Consider the following 23,743-nt stretch of genomic DNA (forward strand, 5'->3'; position numbering starts at 1 on the left):
TAGTGAATACATGTGTAATAAATTATTTGACTATTTTTGTGTACCAAGTGTTTTATTTCAGACCTAAACGAACAGCATATATGGACAAATATTTCAATAATCTAGGAGCAGTGAATCAAGTGAACAGTGAGAAAAGCTTAAGGAATTTAGGTTTAGTTAATAGTTAATAAATGTTTCTAAGGGCATAATATTTTTATATAGTCTTAGCAAGGTTTTAACTTGCTATAAGTATTTTCTGCATGCCACTTGTGACTAATTCAATAATTTAGATTACTTCTTTGCATAATATTCACTTGTAATTATATTACATTAAGCTTGGGTAGTAACAAAAAATTAAACTTATAACTAGAAAAGGTTTTTAAGAAGATTTACATCTTAATAGTAAGATTGCAAATTTAACGTTGCACGAGTTTCTTGTCGCAAATTTTTCAATTATTTTATCTAAATGCAAAAGACGGAGCAGCTCTTCTTAAATGAATATTAAGACGTTTTTTTAAGTGTCAGTGCACTCTAAACTTTTATGGCTTAAGTTGTACAGTGGCAGTTATGGGCCATAAGGCACTACTTAGGTAGTTTATTGTCGCTGAGCAAACTGCAAAATTTGCTTCACCAGTTCATCTAGGTAGAACATTTATAAACAGCACTTCAGCTTTGATGACAGAGTAGATATTGACGACGATGTAAAGGTGTTTGCGATTTAAGATTTCCTAGAAGTATTTACAGACAATGCTTTCATTAGTTTGAAAAAATGTAACATGTCCCCTTAGCGTTTAAGCTCTTCTGGTCTTAGGTGACCTCCCCCAGAGGCTACCACAAGTCTTATCGTTCATTCTAGAGCCATTGCATTGCCAGATGGCTCTAAGACAGAGTCTAGATATAACGAAACCCCTACTGAAGGCTTAAAGCATATAGTTGCTTAACAAAACGTGCATAATCGTTATTCCTCTACCATGGAGGCTCAGCTTTAGAGTTTAGATGAAGGCGGTCTCCTCTCTGATATCTGAAAATAGACTCTAAGAAATTCTGTATTTTGGGACACCCTTTTAAAGGTGCACTACAGGTGCCATTTTGTCAAGAATATTTTGAAAGTGTTTGACATTAATTGTCAATCATTTCAGGAACAACATAAATTTCAAAAAATAAATCATCCATTATAAACCAAAATTAAAGTAACAAAATTCTAACTATGCCTTTATAAAATAAATACAAATAAATAATATCCAAATTTACAAGTGAACAGCCTTCGCCAGAATGGCTCAAGATAAAGCTGAAAAAGTTATACCAATTCCCAATGGCTATAAGTTCTTATTTGGTGGAACTGCAGGTAATTAATGGCTACATTAATATAGTTAAATTACTCTAATTAGGATAAAAATTAATAAATTAACTATATATGTTAGGTATGATGGCTACTTGTTTTGTACAACCTCTTGATCTTCTTAAAAATCGTATGCAAATGAGCGGAGCAGGCGGAAAAGCAAAAGAATATAATTCATCCGTACAGGCATTAATCTCGATCATTCAAAAAGAAGGCGTTTTTACTCTTTATAATGGATTATCAGCTGGACTATTAAGACAAGCTACTTATACCACAACTCGTCTTGGTACATAATATTAATTACAATTATACAAAAGAAAAAACTTTATTCCTTTAGGTATCTATACTTGGCTATTCGATTTATTTACATTTGATGGCAAACCACCAAATTTTGCAATAAAAGCTTCCATAGGAATGATAGCTGGAGTGTGTGGAGCTTTTGTAGGAACCCCGGCAGAAGTAGCCCTAATTAGAATGACCTCTGATGGTAGACTTCCACCTGATAAGCGAAGAAATTACAAAAGCGTAATTGATGCTTTGCTACGAATCTGGAAAGAGGAGGGAATAACTACATGGTGGAAAGGTGCTGTACCTACTATGGGTAGAGCATTGGTAAGTAATAGTTATTAAATAAAAAGCAAAGCGTAAAGAAAATTAAATGATTGATAAGCTAATCCACCATTCAAGGTGTAAAGTGTATACTTAAGGTACAACAAAGTCGAATCTTCTATTTTTTCATCTACATTTTCTAAAATCTTACTATTATTTTAATACTGTGGTGTCTTGAATTGCAGTGTTTAAACCTCAACAGAGACTTTGTGTTTAAAATAAGCCTTAATTAAAAATAAACGCTTCGTTTTCGAAACACGTTAAAGTTTTAATGAAATCAATGCTTTTTAGTAGTAACTTTTTTTATTACTTGAAATATTTTTATGCAATTTGTCCACTATTTTGGAGTAACAAAGAGCAGTTTTTGACATTAAAAAGGATTTGAAAAAAGTTCTATCAGTGGTTTCTATTCTTGATTTGCTTCTTCTAAAAACAAAAACTATTTCTCGAATTCCCACTTAGTTTAAAGCAAATTTGATTCCCTACCTTTTTTTGTACAATGCAAGGTTTTCAAGTAAAAAAATAAAAATCTCCTACAGGTTCTATGTCAGTTTACATATAAATGCAGAGTTTTTTTGCAGCAGATCTACATTACCCAGAGAAAAATATTACTGGAGATGAAATGCATAGTATTCATGATCCTGGGACTAAAACTCATAATTCACACTGTTAAAAACAATTATGAATTATATCCATTATAAGATTGTACCAAAGCGAAAACGGTTGAATATCGGAATAATTATTATAATTTTACTGAAGCCAGCTGAATTTTAAAAAATTCCTGGATGTCTTAGATATGTTGGAATTTTTAGCTGTATTTAAAGGCCTTAATCATTTGTAATAAAAATAAAAATCAAAGGATAAGTACTCTTTGGACCAAAATGTAAAACATCTTACATAAAGACTCATGATGGATCACTGGAATTTCACTAAAATAGTTAAAGAAAAGCCAATGAAATGTCCTTGTCTTGTAAATGTCCTATCCTTAACAGAGCTATAAAGCGTAAATAGATTTTGAGGTAAAATCACAGAAATTACTTCATTTGATTCATAGTTATCTATTTTAAAATCTTTATTACAAGTGCTAAAGCTCTAAACTAAATATTACTAGAGATTTTTTGTTGATATACAAAATGTCTTAATGAGGACATGAGACAAATATTTTTGATATCTCTTCTGAAAGTCCACCTATAGTAAAGACCATTATGAATAAAGATAAAGACTGGATGATTAGCTACCGAAAATCATCAAAATTATTATTTTCAGATAAACGGTTTCCGAGATATGACCAATTGAAATTTGCTTCACGAAAAAAAAATTTGCGTTAGTATTTGGGGTCCAATTTATCAAGTTTACATCAACGATTTAGAGACTAATTAAAGAAAATTTGTAATTATTGGCATATGTTCAGAAGATCGATTCAAGCTTGTGTGTTTGTACATTAATATACTTAAATAGTACGTTTTACTGCAAGACTCCTAACAACAATATATTATTAACTAAATCGCCGTTTCATTATATACAGGGTGTTATTTAATAAGTGTCTAATGTTTCACAGGGTTATTTTACTTTAACATGTGCGGTCTAAAATGCTTGGTTTTCAAGATACGCGGTGTCAAAGATTTATATTTCTTTCTGCATAATTTCCTAAATAATACCGATTTTTGAGTATGGAAATTGGTAAAAATTAAAATAAAACAAAATCATAGAATTCGAAAATTCCAGGCAGTTTCCGGAATAACCTCAAATGCTTGGAATTAACAAAAGAATCCTGGAATTCCAGGCAACCGAATGAGTTCAATTCAACTGCCTGGAATCATTGAATAAAATAAAACGAGATCATGGATCGAGAATTCCAGGGAGTGGGAATCTAATAAAATAAATAAAATAAAATCATGTATCAAGAGTTTCAAGCAATTGAAATTCCCACGTCCTGGAATTCGAAAATGAATTTCCTGGAATTCCAGGCAAATGGGACAGTTCAACTCTCTGGAATCAAAAAATTGTGTGTTTTATGACTTTCGAAGGCTCATGACTATTTTTACAACCCTGTATTATATTTTTGGGCAAAGAAATTAATTTGTTAATCATTTTTACGCAAAAAAGGTGAGTTATGTGAAAAATGATTTTTATTTGTTAAATATATCACCCTGTATATTTTTGACAAAAAAATCTTTAAAAGCTTTCTGGTAGAGAATCAAAAAACTAATTTTTTTTATTAATAAAATTTTTGCATAGCACTCATATTTAATAAGTTATAAGAAAAAGAAAAATTTTATGACCTAACCTCACATTTTTAATTTGCTTAATAACTCCTTAAATAATGATCCTAGGGAAGTTTTACAAGAGATAAAAAAAACGTAGTTTTAAATTTTCTATCAGAAAGGTCCTATAAGCTTTTTAACTAAAATATATATAGGGTAAATTATATGAAAAATTAACTTTATTTATTTAATATCTCACCCTGTATATTTTTGACAAAAAAATCCTTGAAAACTTTCGGGTAGAAAATCGAAAAACTATTTTTTTTCCTTAATAAAATTTTTACATAGCTGTCATATTTAATGAGTTATAAGAAAAAGAAAAATTTCATGACCTAACCTCACATTTTTAATTTCATTCGATAGGATGTATAACTCCCCTCATCCTTCCCTAAATTGAATGAAGAATTTACATACAGAATATCCAAACTCGAAGGAAATTCTAACTTGAATAAAATCCTGAAAGGCAATCTAGGAAACTCAGGGTTCCTTCACCAAAAACGACTGATTAATGAATGGATTTCATCGATACTGACAGGGCCAGAAATTCACTTAAGAATCTTAATAGATTTTTGGAGTCACACCAAGAATTATAAAAAACAAAAGATCTTAAAAAGATAAATAAGTCACTTTGGTTCCACGTCTGTAGAGCCTCAGAACTTGGAAATACTAATGAGTCATCTTGGCTTTACGTTTTGGACTAGGTGTAAAGAGCTTAAGCTTACATCAACCTTCTCTGAAGAGAATAAAGAGTTTCCTTGCATAACACACATAGTTTTTATTGTACAAAAAAAGATTATTAAATTTTCTTTAAACTAAGTAGAGACATAGAACTAATTTTTTTTTTAGGAAAAAACAGCCGCGTACCGAATTTTTGTCAAAAATATTCAATCAAAAATCCTGGACGGACACCACTAATTAAAAATATAAAAATTTTTTAAAGTCAAAAATTGCCTTTTGCTAGCCCAAAGTAGTACATCAAATTTTAAGCAACAATAAAGTTATGACTAAAAAATATTTTTTTTCTCAAAATTTTAACACTCTGTATTTCAAAAACGGAGTCTTTCTGGATATATATTTATAAAGAAAATTAAGGCTTATTTTAAATACAAGATGCACTGTAAAAGTGTGGATACTATATTTCGGAACACCCTGTATACATATTCAGAATTAAAAAAATAATTAAAATAAAATGAATATTACACATATTTATTAAAAAAAAAATAAAATGTGATAAAATATTATTGAACATAGTTCATAATAAATTAACTTCGAAGCACGTAACATATACAGCGTTGCCGGATTTTAAATATTTACCTTTAACCAAAATATTCTACAAATGCAAAACACATTAATATGTATCAATAGTTACTCTAGTTAAATAAATATTTACGTTAAATATTTTTAGAAGAGATCAATATTTGATTGCAAGCTAAGGCTTTAAAATTAACAAAAATCCAAAATTTACTTATACGACAAAATTTTAGTTTATCTGATATAAATTACATTCTTTGATTCACTTAAATTAAATGAAAAGATGTATTGAGGTAAACAATTAAATAATAATAATAAAAATGTATGTAAGGGATTAATAATCGTTTATCAACATTATATTAATTCTTCTTCTGAACCTCTTCAACTTTCTTTCATGTCTTTCTGTCCTATGCTATCTGTAACCAATTTCTACCCGCAATTTTCTTTACTTTATCAGGCAATCTCTTCTGAGATCTACCCTACGCGTTTCTTTGTTCGTTTGTCTTGGTCTTCATCTAGTTAGTATTAATGTCCATCTAAATATGTCAGTTCTTGCTATATGGCCTGTCCATTGCCATTTAATTTTTCCTCTTATTTATTTATTTGTTAATTTGTTTTAGATGTAACGGATCAATTATATCAGATTGACAACAAATTTAGTCAAAAATTCTAGGTTTCTATCAGGATGTATAAACCTCAAGCAGACTAGACCACATCTTGTCGCCGACATGCATTCTCAGCGTAGTATCGGAATACAAACCAGAAATTACGTCAGGCTTAATAAGATACGCATTAAAACAAATAAAAAAATAACAAAGACCCCGGGGAAGATCTCATGTTCAACAGGCAAAAGGATACTAGAGGATAAAAATACTTCTGAACAATATCTCCTCAGAAGGAAGAATACCGATCGCATATAAGAACGGGGAAGTAGTCTTACTATTTAAAAAGGGCGACCTTAAAAATATCCAAAACTACATCGTCCTCTTAGCCTGCCATCGCATTTATACGAACTTCTAACAAGAGTTATTACTAACAGGTTAACACAAAAACTAGACGGGTAACCAATGTCAAATGAACAGGCTAGATTCAGAAAAGGATATGGTACAATGGATCACTTATATACTATGTGAAATTTGATTGAGAAGACCCCAGTTGTATGTATGTTGCTCCCTTTGGCCATTGTCGACTATCAAAAGACGTTTCGATACACTCTTAATACACTCTTATTATTAAGAACATAATGAGCACTTCAGCTTGCATGTAAAAATTGATGATGTAATAACAAATCAGGTCAACACAGAGAGAGGTAAGACAAGCACATACTATCTCTCGCAAATTGTTTACCTTGGTCTTGGAGGAGATTTTTAAAAAAGCATGATGAAGATTGAGGGAGCTAATCAGACCAAGTACTGGAAAAACTTCCTCTAACTAGCTCTGAGCTAAGAGGAAGGTAAGGAGAAGTACTTTGGTCGATATTAAAAAAGTTGAATGCAACCTAATTCTATGGGGCATTTTTTCCCAAAAAATGTTTCCTATTAGTTTTGAAATATGATATCGATATCTGAATTAAATGTCCAATACTTTTTTTTACTTTGTCATTATTTTAGGTTAATTCTTTACAAAGTTGCCTAACAATTAATTTTTTAACAATTTCGTGGCAAGCCAATAATCCGACTTTGAAATTTAGTTAATTAATAGTAGCTTCGCAGTTTGTAAACTCTTGGTATTTTTTACATTATTTAAAAACTTTTTCGAACGATTTTTAATCGAATATCGAAAAAAACCGATAGTTAACAACCAAGGAATGAAGAGCAAAATGTACAGTTTCTTCCAGAAAGAGATAAAGACTTATGTGGTTAATTATTGGTTTGATCACAAAATACTCTTAATATTGAAAACATATATGCAGATTTTGGTAAACATATTTTTAGTTCTATACAGCAAATCTATTTTCTTCTCACATTATATTCATATACACACAACCGCAATGTCTAGGGATAATTTAGAATTTTCTTAATTTTTTTTTTAATTTGTTAAAATTTTATTTACTTGCTATAAATATAAAAATATCTAGACTTTATCCTTATTTTAGACTGCTTAAACCACACTGTACATTTTTCTACTTAATTTATTTATCTCAAATAAATAAACAAATACACATATCGTTATTTATTGTCTTGAATTCTTTTACCAAAAAAAAGTGTTTGCGTTTTTTTGGAAAAAAGTTTGTTCATAGAGCTCAGTATAGTTCTTGCTAACCATGCAGCGCAGACATTTAACGAGAGAAGAAATGATACGAGCGGTGGGCCTTTTAGATGGTGGTATGACGCAAGCACAGGTTGCAGTGAACATGGGCACTACTCAAAGCGTAATTTCACGCTTATATGCACGGTATCGAGAAGAAGGCGATGTGGCGGAAAGGCATAGAGGTCGCTTACGTATTACAACCCCTCTACAGGACCGCTTTTTACACTTAAATGCTCGAAGACGCCCCACTGTAACAGCACCAGAATTGCAAATCATGCTACAGCAAGTGCATAACGTTGAGGTTTCAGCCGATACTGTACGCCGACGTTTGCATGAAAACAACCTACGTAGTCGTCGGCCTTTAAGGGTGCAACCGTTGTCCTGGGGTAATCGAGGAGTACGACTTTTGTGGGCGGAAGAACATTTGTTGTGGCAAAATGAAAGTTGGGCAAATGTGCTGTTCACTGATGAGTCTCGGTTTGGAATTTACCCCGACTCAAGAAGAGTTCGCATGTGGAGAGAGCCTGGAAACGCAAACCGCCTGTGCAATGTCCAGGAAGTGCATTCTTTTCGTGGCGGAACCATCATGGTTTGGGGAGGCATTAGTATTGGAGGAAGAACAGACCTCATTTTATTAGAAAACTTTTTAACTGGCAGATTATACGTGGATCAGATACTGGCACCTGTTGTTATTCCGTATGCAGCAGCAATTGGTCAAACCTTTGTTTACATGCACGACAATGCCAGACCACACACTTCAAGGGTTGCTAGAGAGTTTCTAGAAATGAATAATATCGATGTCTTACCATGGCCACCTCAATCCCCGGACCTAAACCCCATTGAACACATGTGGGATATGCTTCAAAGAAGAGTTCTTCGTATGGAAAGACCAAGAGACAATAGAAGAACTTTGTTTCTGACACTTCAAGAAGCCTGGAATGAGATACCCCAAGATGATATTGATCATTTAATTCTAAGCATGCCCAGACGATGTCAAGCAGTTGTGAACAGTCGTGGAGGTCATACAAGTTATTGAATATTGTTTTTGTTTATTTTTTGTTAATTTAAAATTAAGAATTAAATTTTTGTAAAACCTAGTTTCTCAACAACTTTAATTTTTTTGCATTTTTTTAGAAAAAATATAAATTATTTAAAATTTTTTGGGTTTTTTTATTACCTTATAAACTACTCTTAAACTTGCAAATAAATTTAAAAAAAAAGATCATATTAAAAAATATATATACAAATTTATTCAAAATATCCCTAGACATTGCGGTTGTGTGTAATTTTAAAATGACATTAAAACATTGTACAAAGCGATATAATACACGAATTTTCAATAAAAACTTTTTAAACTGCAGTAAAACAAGTGGTTATCTGCATAAAATTTCAAAAATCCGATTTACATTAAATTATAGATCGGTATGTTTAACTAGAAGTAGCAATGATCGGTGCCTTTTTTTATATTATAAATAATTCGTTTTGATTTGCTATTATTTTTAATTTTCTTTTAAGGTAGTAAATGCAGCACAACTCGCAACTTACTCTCAAACAAAGCAGTGGTTAATAGGAACTGGTCATTTTCAAGAGGGAATAATTTGCCATTTTTTTGCCTCTATGATTGCAGGTAAAATTAATATTAATTTTTAATAAAAATGTCGGGTATATTTAATTTCATTTTTAATATAAATTTAATTAGTTCTTTTATACAGTTAGGGATCCGCTTTTTAATAATATTCTCAGAACCCTTTTTGAGCTTAAGCCGTTAATATATATTAAATTTTGGATTTAGTATTTAAAGTCCCTTAATAAAAGGGGTTTTAATGAAAGCTCAGTTTCTTTAGGTATTGAAATTCCATATAATTGTGCATATTTAGACCATACACTTTTTTAGAGTCAGATATTTTTATTCTCAAAATATGTTTTAATAAGACTAACAATATCTTATTACGAGTATATTTGCTCTTCGGGTATTTTCATTCGATGGTTCTTAGAGTCATTATAATATATAAGGATAAAATTATGTATACTGTAACGAGAAAATTATTCCTGCTGTTTATTAAAAAAAACATAATTTTAAAAGAAAGTTTACGTTAAGAATTGTGATTTTCAACCTATGCGCATAAACTTGGAAAATGGTAAATGAAGATCAATAATGAGTAATAACGAGAAAAAAATGTAGTAAAATATTTTTGGTTTCCGAAGTAAAGTTAAACAAATGTCAACAGAACGTGTATCAGACGAACTTATTTTGTTCATTAATAACTGATAGTAAACAAGTCATAATGTTTGGAATTTGTTGTTTGGAATCTTTAGCAGCAATTAGTTTGTTGGTGGCTGTGATCGTTTTCGATCGTTATTTTCACACGAACAAAATAAAAGCGTCAAATGTAATGGCGCACATTTTTACAAACGAAGAACTTATCGACATGGTTTTGGTTTACGGAGAAACGCATCAGAATGCAGTGGCAGCAGTTGATCTGTATGCCCAAAGATTTCCCTGAAGATATCACCCGAGACGTGGGGCTTTCTTACGTGTTATTCAGCGGGGTAGAGAAACTGGCAATTTGCGGCCGCGGCCAGGATAAGATGGAGGAGCTATTAGACCTAGGCACATTCTAAATTTGGAGGAGGATATTTTAAAAGTTATCGAAGAACAACCTGGAATTAGCACTAGGACAATTGCAGCGCGATTTGGAATATGCAATCTACAAGTTGGCAAATTTTAAGGTACGAGTACCCATTTCATGTGCAGAGGGTACAAGCTCTACTTCCAAGAGATTTGCCGCTTCGAGTACACTTTTGTGAGTGGTTGTTTCATCACCAGCAGTCAAGCCCAAACTTTGTCATGAACATTTTAGTTACGGATTAGGGAAATTTTGCGCGCAATAGAATTTTCAACTTTCATAACACTCATTACTGGGCTTTGGAAAATCCGCATATTACACGGAAAACATACTTTCAACAACGTTTTTCTGTAAATGTATGAGCTGGAATTCTGAACGGGATGCTCATCGGAGCTTTTATTCTGGAAAATCGTTTGACTGGTGCTCGGTATTTAGAATTTTTGCGCAACAATTTACCAGTGCTCCTTGAAAATGTGAATCTCAACGTTAGGCGGAACATGTGGTTTCTTCATGATGGTGCTCCACCACATTTTTCACGACCAGTGCGACAACATTTAGATCGTGTGTTTCCCGGACGCGTATTTACATATTATACTACAGCACAGCGCACCATAGAACTCGGCAGCTCTGCACTGCAGTATAATATGTAGTTGAGAAATGCGCTTATTTATCACTACATACTATACTACGCTACAGAGGATTAAAGAAGAAAAAAAATGTTTTATGTGATTTGTTTGGTAACTGTAAAATTGGTAGTAACACATTTAATTCTTATGTTATTATTTATGTTGTTTTTATTAAATTTTGTTTTTTTTTGCTGGCGATTTCGATATAAAAGATAAAGGATGTTTAAATATTTAATGAATATGATTCGACTGAAAAATAGGAAAAATAAATACTTAATGTTGTGAAGGTGTGTTGTATTTTAAACATTTTATTAGTAGCTTATGGGCTTTGAAAGGTACGTAAATATAACTTTTAAATACGTACGCGTAATTTAATTTTATCTAATTTAAATATTATTTGAATCTTATCCTTATATTATTTGAATTTAATCTTTTTGTTATGAGTACTAGGTATCATTTCTTATATTTTTTTTATATAAAATAGATCTAATAAAATATTGATGATATTCTTACAGCTTTTTCTTACTAATTACCAGTGGTGTAATGGTGTATATATATGCTTCTAATTCTACCATTTCTAATCCGCAATATCTTGAGGTTTTGCTTTCATATTTTAAGCAAAATTAATTGCTTTATTTTTATTCATTAGGCCCTTTAAATTTCAAATTTAAACTAAATAGGTAGCACCTTATTAAAATTTAACAATTACATAAACAAAGCACTATCAAAATTCTAAAACCCAGAATACAACACACCTTTCCAACATTGTTTGTAAATTTATGAAGTAGCATTTTATTCATTAAATATTTTAACATGCCTCTGCTTGTATATTAAAATCACCAATAAAAATGAAAGAACCAAAAATAATAATATAAATAATTTCACATTTATTTACTGTGTTACTACCAATTTTACAGCACCAAGCAAATTACATAAAAACATTTTTCTTTCTAATGCTCTGTAGCGTAATATAGTATGTAGTGATAAATAAGAGCATTTCTCAACTACATATTATACTGCAGTGCAGAGCTGCCGAGTTTTATGGTGCTCTGTGCTGTAGTATAGTATGTAAATACGCTTCCCGGACGATGGATAGGCCGTGATGGTCCAGTTGGGTGGCCCCCTCACTCGCCTGACCTTAATCCATTAGACTTTTATTTGTGGGGTCATATGAAAACAATGGTGTATGTAAACGAAGTTGATACTGAGCAAGAGCTACGATATCGCATAAACGCTGCCAGTGACGCAATTCGCCTACAGCCTGGTTTGGCCCGTGCATGTACGTCTTCATGGATTCGACGAGCTCAAGTCTGTATCGAAAATAATGGAAACAACTTCGAACAGTTGCTTTAAATTAGTTTAAATTAAACACGTTAAAAAATACACGTTTTTTTTTTTAAAATTAGAATATCTCCAAAACTAAAAATATTTTACTAATTTTTTTTTCGTTATTACTCATTATTACTCATCAGCTATTATTTCCGAAGTTTATGCGCATAGGTTGAAAATCACCCTGTATAATAATTCAAATCATGTTATTTATATTCAGGGTGCTTCATTTATTTCGAGAAAGCTTTATATTTGAAAAACAGTGAATTTTAGAAAAATAAAATAGTAGTTATTTGATACCGAAAAAGAAGCTAACTTTCATTATATGAAAGGTTTTTGTCTCATTGCTGACTGTTTTCCAGATGTTTTGAAGAAAAAGGAAATTAAACTTTTTTTAAACTTGCTCCAAAAATACACAAACTTCAAGATCTCTTATATCAAATATTTTTACAAAGCTTTTATTTTTATAAAGTGTATGATTTTTGAATTGAATTAAATCTTTCCTTTGCTTATTTGACCATTAATATAAGCCATTGGATTGAATTAGAAATGATAATATACATTATTTTTTGTAAACCCGTTAAAAATAGGGTAAAAAAATACGTATATTATATTATTTAACTTGGAAAACGCTTAGTATAGGAAACTTTTTTTCAAGAAAACAAAATTAACCTTAGAATATCTGTAATGATGTAAGTTGACAAAGTCCATGTAGGTCCTGTTTTCTGTCCATTAATAGTCAATGACGAAAGCTTAAAAACCAAAATATGTTTTGTCGTTTTTAAAATTTAATTTTCTAAACCGATTATCTTATCTGTCTTAACAAAGCCATAACTATAAAATTAGAAACTGGGTTCAGTATATTGTACAGCACTCCAATGACCACCTTAAAGTAACTTAATAAAATTAAAGATATTCGAAAATAAACAAAAAGGGAATATATAAATAAATTATCAATTAGCTGTTGAAAACAATGCCAACCTTAATTTTTTTAGCTTTTGGGCCTTTATAAATACTAAAAAGAACGGAATCCGAAATGAGGTTATGTATAATGATAAAACTTACATAGGTGAACTTAAAGGCCATTACTTTTTTTTTCCTTTTTTAAAAGTGTTTTTGATGAGTTTGATAGTTTAAAAACTTTTTCTTTCAACGAATTCTATTGTGATAATCAGTGTCATTTTAATTTTCTTGAGATTACTGAGGATATGATGTAGGAGAACACGAACGAAAATTTAAAAAGTCAGTTGTTACTGATTACATCCTTTCATATCTATTTCATCATTTATGGTTCTTTTTAATTTTTGTTTAATATCGGGCAAACTTCTCGATAAGTTAAAGGCTTCTATTGTTACATCAAAAGGGCAAGACAATTTGCTAGAGAATTGTGGGCCTATTTATCTGTTGAATCACTTGAGCCAAAGTACTTATCATTTGTCAAGTAATCAAAACCACTTTAGATAATTAAATCTTACATCAGCAATTCCTCATGAAAGGTACTTTTACAGTAGCTAATTAATGGTTACTGCAGCATGGTTTGTACAACAAATATTAACTTGATGCTTACTTGAGGATCAACTGGTAGCGATATAGCACTCCTTTTTTATCTTTATTAATTATTTGCCTATCGGTATTAACGGTCTCTTATTTCCTGATGAATTTAAAAATTTTAGAATGTACTTCTATGAAGATGACAACATAGAACTTCAGAATGACTTAAACAATGTGGTGAAATGTCAATTTAAAAAAGTATTTTTTCATTACTGTCACAGGTCTTCTGATTTCAATTAGTTATTCTCACCACATTGAAAATCACCAACTTGCAATTAGGGATAACTGTTTGCATCTTGGAGTCACACTGCACTATTCACATATAACTAAAGTGGCTTAAGGGTTTCAGGTTTTATTATTCCTTTTTTAATAAAAATGTTAGACAAATTTCCATTCTTATAAAACTCTTTTAATACTTTTCTGACAACACACCTAGAATATGAAGACCATAGAGAATATTTTGATAATGAAATAGAAAAGATTCAGAAAAGGTTCTTAGGGTTTCTTTATTTTAAACAAAATGGCTTTTATTCTTTATTTCCCATACTGATCTCATATGATAGTATGTTGTTCAGATATAAAATTTTAAAACACATTGAGTGTATAATATTTACTTGTAATGTTGTCAATGGCAGCAAATATCATAACTGTAACTGAAGATACTAATATCATTAGCCAAATACGTGTCGAGGATTAAATAAAAAGTTTTGATTAGTGATAAAATTACTTTATGATTTAACTGTCACACCAAGGGCTCCAACCATAGGACTAGTTAAAGAGCAATCAAATGGCGAGATTGAAGGATATTTTCGAATTAGGAAAAATAAATAAATGTGAAAAATATCCGTTGTATAAGAAAAAAGTTACCGCTAATGTTAAAATATTACTAGACATTAAATTTGTCAAATTAAAAATTAATTTTAAATAAGAGTAAGCTGGTGAATGCGTTACGAAAAGTGTGACCGGGCGAGGCGAACGGTAGTTGAGAAAGAGATATGAGTTAGTAGAGATAGAAAAAGAGAGACTAACTTTTACTTTTACGAGTACTACTTTTTTTTTTAATATACTTAATCTTACTATCGAAAGATGATCTACTGAATTATTCAAGAGCAAATTACTATCTTTTGGTCCTCGGTATGTAATTAGCATATATAATATTAAAATTAGCTAAATAATAAAATACATAAAATATTCCGTATATTTAAATTAAGTCGTATGATATTGAGTATTGTCAATGCAAACTAGGAGTAAAATTAAAAATGAAATGCCAATACCATATTTAAGATAAAAATATGTATCTTATCAATATTCGTGCATGTTACAAATAATTTCTTTTTAGATACAACTTAATACAAGTAATTATTGTTCTAGGTTTAATTACCACCGCAGCCAGTTTACCAGTCGACATAATCAAAACCAGAATTCAAAACGCCAAAGCCGCCGCAGGACAAAAACAACCTGCCTTATTCGACGTACTTACTGTTATTATCAAAGATGAAGGAATTTTAGCCCTCTGGAAGGGATTTATGCCCTATTACTTCAGATTGGGCCCACACACTGTGCTAACGTTTATATTTTTGGAACAGTTTAACTCCGCCTATAGAAGACTGCATCGACACGATAACAATTGAAGGTTTTATGTCGCAGTGCCGTGAGTTTATCATATGTTATCAAAGAAAAACCGAATCAAAGACTCCAGTGAAGGACTTTAGAAAGAAGCTTTAAAAAGTACATGGATTGGGGAAACAGTGTGTAACTTTATCGAATTTTTGTAATTTATATGTTGAAATGTATTTTTTGTAAAACTAAAAAACGTAAATCTTTACAAGTATGCTATGTGTTTTCTTTTTAATTATTTATTAGTAAAAAACAGGATGTTAATAAAATATGTAGACAAATTTCAAATCCTTAGTCAGTTTCAAGAAATGTTCATATGAATATGGGTCACTTACAGTGTTGTTTTTGAGTACGAGCACTATCAATAAAGAAATGCGAGTAACGTTCTAGGTACGTCCATATTAATGAAACGTATTTATTGGACAGTAGATATAACCTATAATCGATATTGCATGTTTTCCAAGTTTCTGAGGCTGAATATGAAAATGGATGAAAATAATAATTAGCCGCTAAGTCTGAAAGGAAGGAAATGAAATTTCTGAATCATGAAATGATTTATCAAAAAGTTGTATTGTCGATTTTTTTCAGACTACACATGGTTTTTATGTAAATTGATTTTTGCTGTTAACAAAAAACATGCTTTATCTCCGATAATAGTATTCGACATGGACAATTTCTATTTAATGGTATTTTTTCACGTAACCAGTTGCAAAAAACAACTCTTATAGCAAAATCTCGAGGCAATAAGTGTCTAATCATACTCGAAAAACATCACTTTCTTTCCATCTTCTTCTAATTCTTAAATTAAGATAGTGATATTATATGAATGAGAATTCGACTTTTTCACCTTTTTCTATATCATTATTTTATTTTCTTACTAGTATTTGGATCGACTGAAAATAGTGTTTTTTTGGCATCAAGAGTCTTATTATACTAGAAAACTATCACTTTATTCCCATCTTCTTCTAATTTTTAAACTAAGATAGTGATTTAAATGAGAATTCGAGTTTTCCTTTATTTTCTATATCACCGTTTTGTTTTCTTAATAGTCTTTGGATCGCCTATAAATAGTGTTTTTCTCCCGTAACGTGTCCAATCATACTCAAAAAACATTACTTTTGTGCCATCCTCTCCTAATTTTTAAACTGAGATAGGGATATATAAATAAGAATTCGACTTTTCCACTATTATCTATATCATCGTTTCACTTTTTTAATAGTTTTTGGATTGCCTGGCAATAGTGTTTTCCTCCCGTAGAGTGTCTAATCATACTCGAAAACTATACTTTTATATCCATCCTCTTTTAATTTTTAAACTAAGAATATAAATGTGTTTTGTAATTGTAATTGTGTTTGTGTACAATAATAAATGAGAATTCGACTTTTCCACTATTTTCTATATCATCGTTTCATTTTCTTAATGGTGTTTAAATCGATTGGAACTAGTGTTCTTCTAGCGTAAAGTGTCTAATTATACTCGAAAAACATCACTTTATTCCTATTCTCGTTTATTTTTTAAACTGATATAGGGATATATAAATGAGAATTCGACTTTTTCACCTTTTTCTATATCATTGTTTCATTCTCTTATTAGTGTTTGGATCGCCTGGAAATAATGTTTTTCTCCTGTTATGTATTCAATCATATTCGAAAAACATCACTTTATTCCAATCCTCTTCTAATTTTTAAACTGAGATAGTGATATATAAATGAGAATTCGACTTTTCCACTATTTTCTATATCATTGCTTCATTTTCTTAATAGTCTTACAATCAGAGCAGAGAAAAACAAATATTTGACAACTGTTGTAAAGTAAATTAATTCCATTGTTTTCACGTACGCCTTAAATTCATAAATAAGTACAATGCTAAAAATTTTATAATCAAAACACATCAATGTCATGCTATTTTTTCAAAAAATGCTGGATAACATTTTCCATAACTACGCTTCTGGAGCGCTTAAAATCGACTGTAAATCATGGTGTCTGATCACAGGCTATACGTAATTAAAATAAAATACGTTCCATTCTTTTACAATTCTTTAAAATATCATCATTCTTTTACTGTTAATATATTCTTGAAAACAAAGCCGTTGCTGATCCATGTTCATATAAACCTTTCAACTGTTGTTAATAAGGTTGACACTTGTTTGGATATTGCGCTTGCAGACAGTTCAAAAACTCCTCTCTTATCTTAAACACCATTCTTTAACTTAAAACAGGTGTTTTTAACATATACCTAACGTCTTTGATAGAATTTAAGTCAGAGGTTTGAGCAGGTCATGGCATTATCTAAATATTGTGCTGCTTCAAAAAATTTTCTAGCGGTTCTTGCAATATGCGAACATAATAACACAATTCTGTAGGGCGTGGATGAACAATGAGTTCCAGAATTTAATCCTGACATTCATTTTCTGTTAAAATCTCTTCAATAGGAATCAGATTAGTCCTAAACCCTATCGAAGCTCCGACTCAAACCTTCAAAGTTCCGTTTTGGTTCCTATTAACTTCTGGGGCCGTATTTTCGAAACCATGCGAAAATCTTCGAATGCGAACAAAGTCGAGCGGCAAAATTCGCATACGAATTAAAAAGTGCATTTTTGAACAGCATTCGAAATTTCATTTGCATACAAACATGAAATGTAATGGCAACGTAGCAAAATCGAGTGCTATCGGAAGCCATGTCAAACGGGATGAAGACGATAAAGATTTTTTAACCTAACCTAAAATTTAAGTTTAAAAACATCAGGGAACTTTGAAGTTTTTTCATGGAGTTTCTTGGGTTTTTCGAATTGACTTTTATTAAGATAGATTCAAAAAATAAAAAATATTGCGGTTTTGTCTCGAGTGAGCAAAAAAAAGAACTAATTTCTTCATTTACGGAAGAGCATCCAGAATTAAAGTCGGGCAAATTCACTCAAGATTTTTCAGCTAAAACTGCACAATCCTTATGGATAAAAGTAGCGGACAGATTATATAGTGTCTGCAGCACTTAAAGAGCACATCAATTCTAGCGTAACAGGCTTGCTTAATCTATATAATTTATTAAATTAAGCATCTGAATACATTTCAAATGGGTCAAGAAATGAAGAGTAGGTACATCCTATTCCTTCTATCTGCCAGAGTTTTAGTCTCTTCCAGTGCATCGACGACGTTTCTTTGCACAAGATTGTTTAATCTTGCCATTTGATTATTGTTACAACAAAAAAACATTACGAAAATACTTAACCAACTCACACAAATTAAAAAAAAAATACAGCTAGTTTAAAATTAAAACAAGACAAGCGGCAGAATCAAATTGAAAATCGCACACGAACTTTGAAATTCGAATAGTATATACCCATTCGAGACACCGCATGCGAAAATGTTCGCATACGAAGCGGTCAAAAATACGAATATCGATTTTTCGTGCGAAATTCTCTAATTACATATGCGAATCAAAGTCGAATGGTTTTAAAAATACGGCCCCTGGAATGATTTGCAAACGAGGTGCATGGCCAGGTGTTCGCTAGACCTCAAGGTTCTTGAATCAGGACGCAAACCCAACATTGATTAATCATTAGAGAAAATGCATCACGCTCTTGCCAATGTTCTTCGGTCATTGAGCAACTGATCTACTTGTGCAATTTCCACGGAATAATACTAGAGCTCTAACGGGACGTCTATCGTTACTTTCATGTCACCGAACAATTGTTTGAGTAAGGCATATTGAGGTCTTACAATGCCTGAGGGCGAATAAACATTTCCTGTATAAGTTCTCTTGCTCTTGCGGGACCGGTATGTCTTTCTCTTATATCACTTGTCTCTTTAAGTTTCTACCACAGCCTTTCTATAGTGCTTTTTTAAAATGTTCATACCACCCTCATCATACTGTGATATTGACAACGCCGCGAATATCACAGTTTATCTTAAAAACAAATTTTTTCGCCTAAAAATAAAATGGTTTTTCCCTTAGACTATTTTGATCTGTATATTATTCCTACTAGTAATTGTAACGTTGTACCTTTGATGTTAAAAAAATGTAAAATCAATAAAATTTTCATACTTTTTCATAGTTATTCCTTTATCCTTTAAATATTATGAGCCCAAGTCCGTAAAAATATATAATTTTTTTTAAATGAATACTAAACAGCAGTCGAGTCATTACAAATAATTATTCATGAAATAGCTACTATTTATACTAACTTCCAAAAATTAATCTTTTAACAGGATAACCCAATTCCTTCAATAAATGTATAGAAGATTAATATGAACGCACTATTTATAAATTCCTCGGAGCTTAAACAATTTTAAAAAACTTCAGTGGTTTATGAAAGCGCTGGTTAGTTATTTATGGATAAAGTAATGTTTGACATTTTCCTGCGGTTTTATTACTATCATTATTATAAATCGTATAAATTTGATATGTAATCGTTTCCGCGTTATCATGCTGTGGTAAGTTTAGAGAGAAAATATAGTAAGAAGTTTGTAAGAAATATGGATATACATACCAAAGTTTTATTTTTAAATTACAAAAGAGGATTTATAAGACATTTAACATATTTTATATAGGTTATTTGGAAAACAGTGTGCAATAAATACTTTATCAGTAGCTTCTAGTGATTTTTTTTTAAAGTTTATATAAACACAGTTCAGTAATATTAACTTTTGGAAAAACTTCAAGTGTTCCCCTGAATTTTCCTATTTTTTATCTCGTACCTAAAAAAGTAAGCGCAGCTTAAAAATAAAATTGTATTAAATACGACCATGTTTAGCTCTAAGTTTTTTGTGTCTAATACTGTTTTTAAATTGCTAACAAAATAAAAAAAACCATGATGTTACTCCAATTATAATTTGATTGGATGTACCTCTTTCCAATGACTATAACTTAGACGCCTTTATACAAGGCTTATATACATCTAAAATAAAAATGTTTCTTAACTTGTTCATTGTACAGAAAATATTGATATTGAGATGACGAAAAAAATTCGATTTAATAAAATATATTCATGCTTTAAAAAAATCTACTGGTAAAGACGGTATATCTGTGAAACTAATTAAAGACAACCATGTAGACATTCTCGAGCCTGCTCTACACTAATAAAGAAATGACAATCTTATCAATTTAAGTTATGCGAATAAATTTTAAATATTTAAATAGAAATGAAATGTAAAAAATCTTGTCTAGCTACGAATTAGAAAAAATACCTTTTAGCTTTTAATTAGCCAATATAATTTTTAATTAGCTCTATCCATAAAGCAGGACCTAAAAACATCGTAGGTACTTATTGATCAATCAGCTTGAATTACAGATCTTGAAAAAATCTCTAAAAGATAGATTATTAAACTTTTTATTAAGAAAAAAAATTCTATAAAAAAATCAATATGGGCTTGTTCCAAGATGTAGCACTAAGGGCGCTTTACACAAACTTATATCGGCAGTCACAAATAATCTAAGCAACAGTAAAAAAATGTCTTGGGGTGTTTAGGGACCTAGCCAAGGCATTTAATGCAGCTGATCGATCTCTCAATTAGCTGAAAACACTTGCTGCTAAGCTGATTGGCTTACACAAGCCCCTAAACCTAATTTTACGAATATTCCGATTGATAGTAACTACTGTATAAAGGATATATTACAAACAGAATACCTAGGAATATTCTTTGATTAAAATATGAAATGGCGTATAGAATATGGTAGGTATGGTAGGTAGGCACACACTGATTATTTGGCCACCCGACTGAAAAAACTAATATACAAACCTTACGTTGAAGAACATTTTTAAAGATTAAACAACTTAGTATTATCTGTAAATTGTTAGTAGCATCTATTTTAAAGTATGGTTTATTGGTTTGGCAGTTTCATATTCTAATGCTCCGAATAAACTTAATATTGTTCATAAATATCTTCTAAAAACTATCTTTAAAAAGGCCAAAGCTGTATCCGACTGATCTAATATTTATAGAGGAAATAACTAACTTAAGGTCATTAAAAATCACAACAATTTGTTCATATATAGATCAAGAGCTAGAGCAAATTTAAGCATTCCGATCAATCTTAAAAGTATAAATTAATTTTTTAAAAATATGTAACCTTCTTTGCACAATAATAAAAAACAGAACAAAATTTCACAGGGAGTGCAGGAGAGATTACAAGTTTGTTACCGAATTGTTCAACATAACTTAAAATTTTCGATTTTTCAAAAATCATATATTTTTAATGTGTACTGTTTAACCCCATTTAAACCTACCATTCTAACAAAAAATAAAACATTTTATGAAATATTAATAACTAAATGGCGCCAATAAAACTTGACTACCTGTACTGTTCAGAAACAGCCGGCGATTTGCAATTCTTTTAGTTTGGAAGTGGCTTTTTTTACTCTTTTTGGTGTTATTTCGTTGGTACGAAATTGTAATGGATAATTGAAGGTTAGTTTGTTCGTTATACCAAATATATTTTCTTAGTTTTTATGCATTTTTTATTTAGTATAAACCTTTGTTTCGCCATTTATATATATAACCTTACTTTTCTGTTGTTTTTTAATTAGTACGTGGCAAAAGGTACGCCGTCCTTTTAAAAAGCCGGAAAAACTTTAATGTAAGCGACTTGTGGGTAGACGCGTCGGAGGTCTTTTCTTTAATTATAATCATTAGTCAGTCCAATATTTAATAATTCCTGCTTAATAGTTTGATTAAATTACTTGAACTCATTGAGTAAGACGCTGATATTCCAAAAAGCATAGCAATTTTCCCGTTCGAAAATACCAACGGAGATGGTGACGAAGATTTAGGGGATAAAAACGAAGTGAATGTACATAAAATGCCCGGGCCTTAGCTCAGAATAATAAAATAAGATATATATAAAACAGTAGAGGTAAAGCCAACGGTACCAGAGCCATCGACAGAAGATTGGAATAGTGATGACGAAAAACCTCCTTTGGCCTTTGTAGAGCAAAAATCAAAAGAAATAAAAACAACCAGTTGAAATTATTCGTAACAATCTTTCGCCTGCAAGAACTTTTCGATTTTTTTTCGATCTGGATGTCATAGACTAAATTCTGCATTTTACCAATACATATGGTACTCAGCACAACCGTATATCAGTTAAATTTTCGAACGTCAGTGGCATCAGAGTTGCTGGAAACACTTAGTCGAAGTGCTAAAAGAGGACCCTCAAAACCCCCCCAGAAATTTGCATGGATTTTCTCGCTATGATCAGATTGATCATTTTATATATTCAAATTTTGTTTGTAGAAAATGTGATGTTGGTCTCCATCCAAAAAATTGTTTTATTAATTTTTATACAGCTTAGTTATTTTGTAAATTACTAACTTGATCAAAATATGCTCTTTCCTTGAAAATAAAGTTTATATTTAAAAAAAAAAGTAGTATATGAACCTACCGTTCATTTAAAAACCCGCCCTATATAACCCTTATCTTTAAACAAAAAGAAATTAAGAAATTATTGTATATGATTATTATATACGATGTATATTATTGTATTGTATATGATTTTAATTACTTAAAAATAATTTGCCAAAAAAATTATGTATTTAATCAAAAAAAGTTTTAGGGTTATATGGGTTAAGAATATTCTTTGAAAATTTCAATACAATATGGGCTATATATAATCACTGTAGTAGAGCTGACTCGTAGTGCGCTTGGCAGCTTGCTTACACATCATACGAATTAGAGTCATTCAAACTTGATTATTCACCATTACCACCAGACATTCTAACAGCAATAAGGCCTATTTACGAGGATTTGAGCAAGGATTTTCTAGTGGAACGATGTAATGATGGCTTTACGCAAAATGCCAATGAGTCCTAGAATCAGCTCATTTAGCTAGCGACTTCGTGGACACAGAGGACAAGAAGCGGATCCAAGCAGTAGAGATAAAACGACAGCTGAAAACGGATATTTTTTTTCGAAAAGGCCTTCACCTCAGAAGGATCTCCATAAGGGTCAGAAATAGATGATTCGATGTAAGTTTAAGAAATAATTTTTTCTGAGTCAAATGTACTTTTATCTTTAAACTTGTTTTTCTCGAAACGATACTTATCAAATTGGTGACAAACATAATTCGAAAACTATTGTACTAATCGATTTCAAATTTATAGGGATTATTCTACACATAATTCTTGTGTACTTCATCGAACGATTTTTGATTAAACAAAAACTTTTTAAAAAAAGACAATGTCCCACTTTTTTACGGATAATTCGATATTTTGACTTTGAAGTGCTGCCATTTTGTGGAATTGTAATATTTCGGAAATTCGTTCGAGCAATTTGAGTTACTGATTTCAGATGATTTTGCTAGATAAG

At 30.8% G+C, this 23,743-nt stretch overlaps 1 protein-coding gene across 1 annotated transcript; it reads left to right on the forward strand.

Moving 5' to 3' along the window:
* Positions 1-1,087: 1,087 nt before the first annotated feature.
* Positions 1,088-15,656, forward strand: LOC126733846 (mitochondrial 2-oxoglutarate/malate carrier protein-like). The gene is made up of 5 exons (XM_050437269.1): positions 1,088-1,324; positions 1,401-1,604; positions 1,656-1,930; positions 9,208-9,319; positions 15,197-15,656. The coding sequence occupies exons 1-5, from the start codon at positions 1,252-1,254 to the stop codon at positions 15,454-15,456; spliced, it is 924 nt and encodes a 307-aa protein (XP_050293226.1). The 5' UTR covers positions 1,088-1,251; the 3' UTR covers positions 15,457-15,656.
* Positions 15,657-23,743: the final 8,087 nt, after the last annotated feature.

The sequence above is a fragment of the Anthonomus grandis genome, chromosome 3 (assembly GCF_022605725.1).
Source record: "Anthonomus grandis grandis chromosome 3, icAntGran1.3, whole genome shotgun sequence".
NCBI classification, from domain to species: Eukaryota; Metazoa; Arthropoda; class Insecta; order Coleoptera; family Curculionidae; genus Anthonomus; species Anthonomus grandis.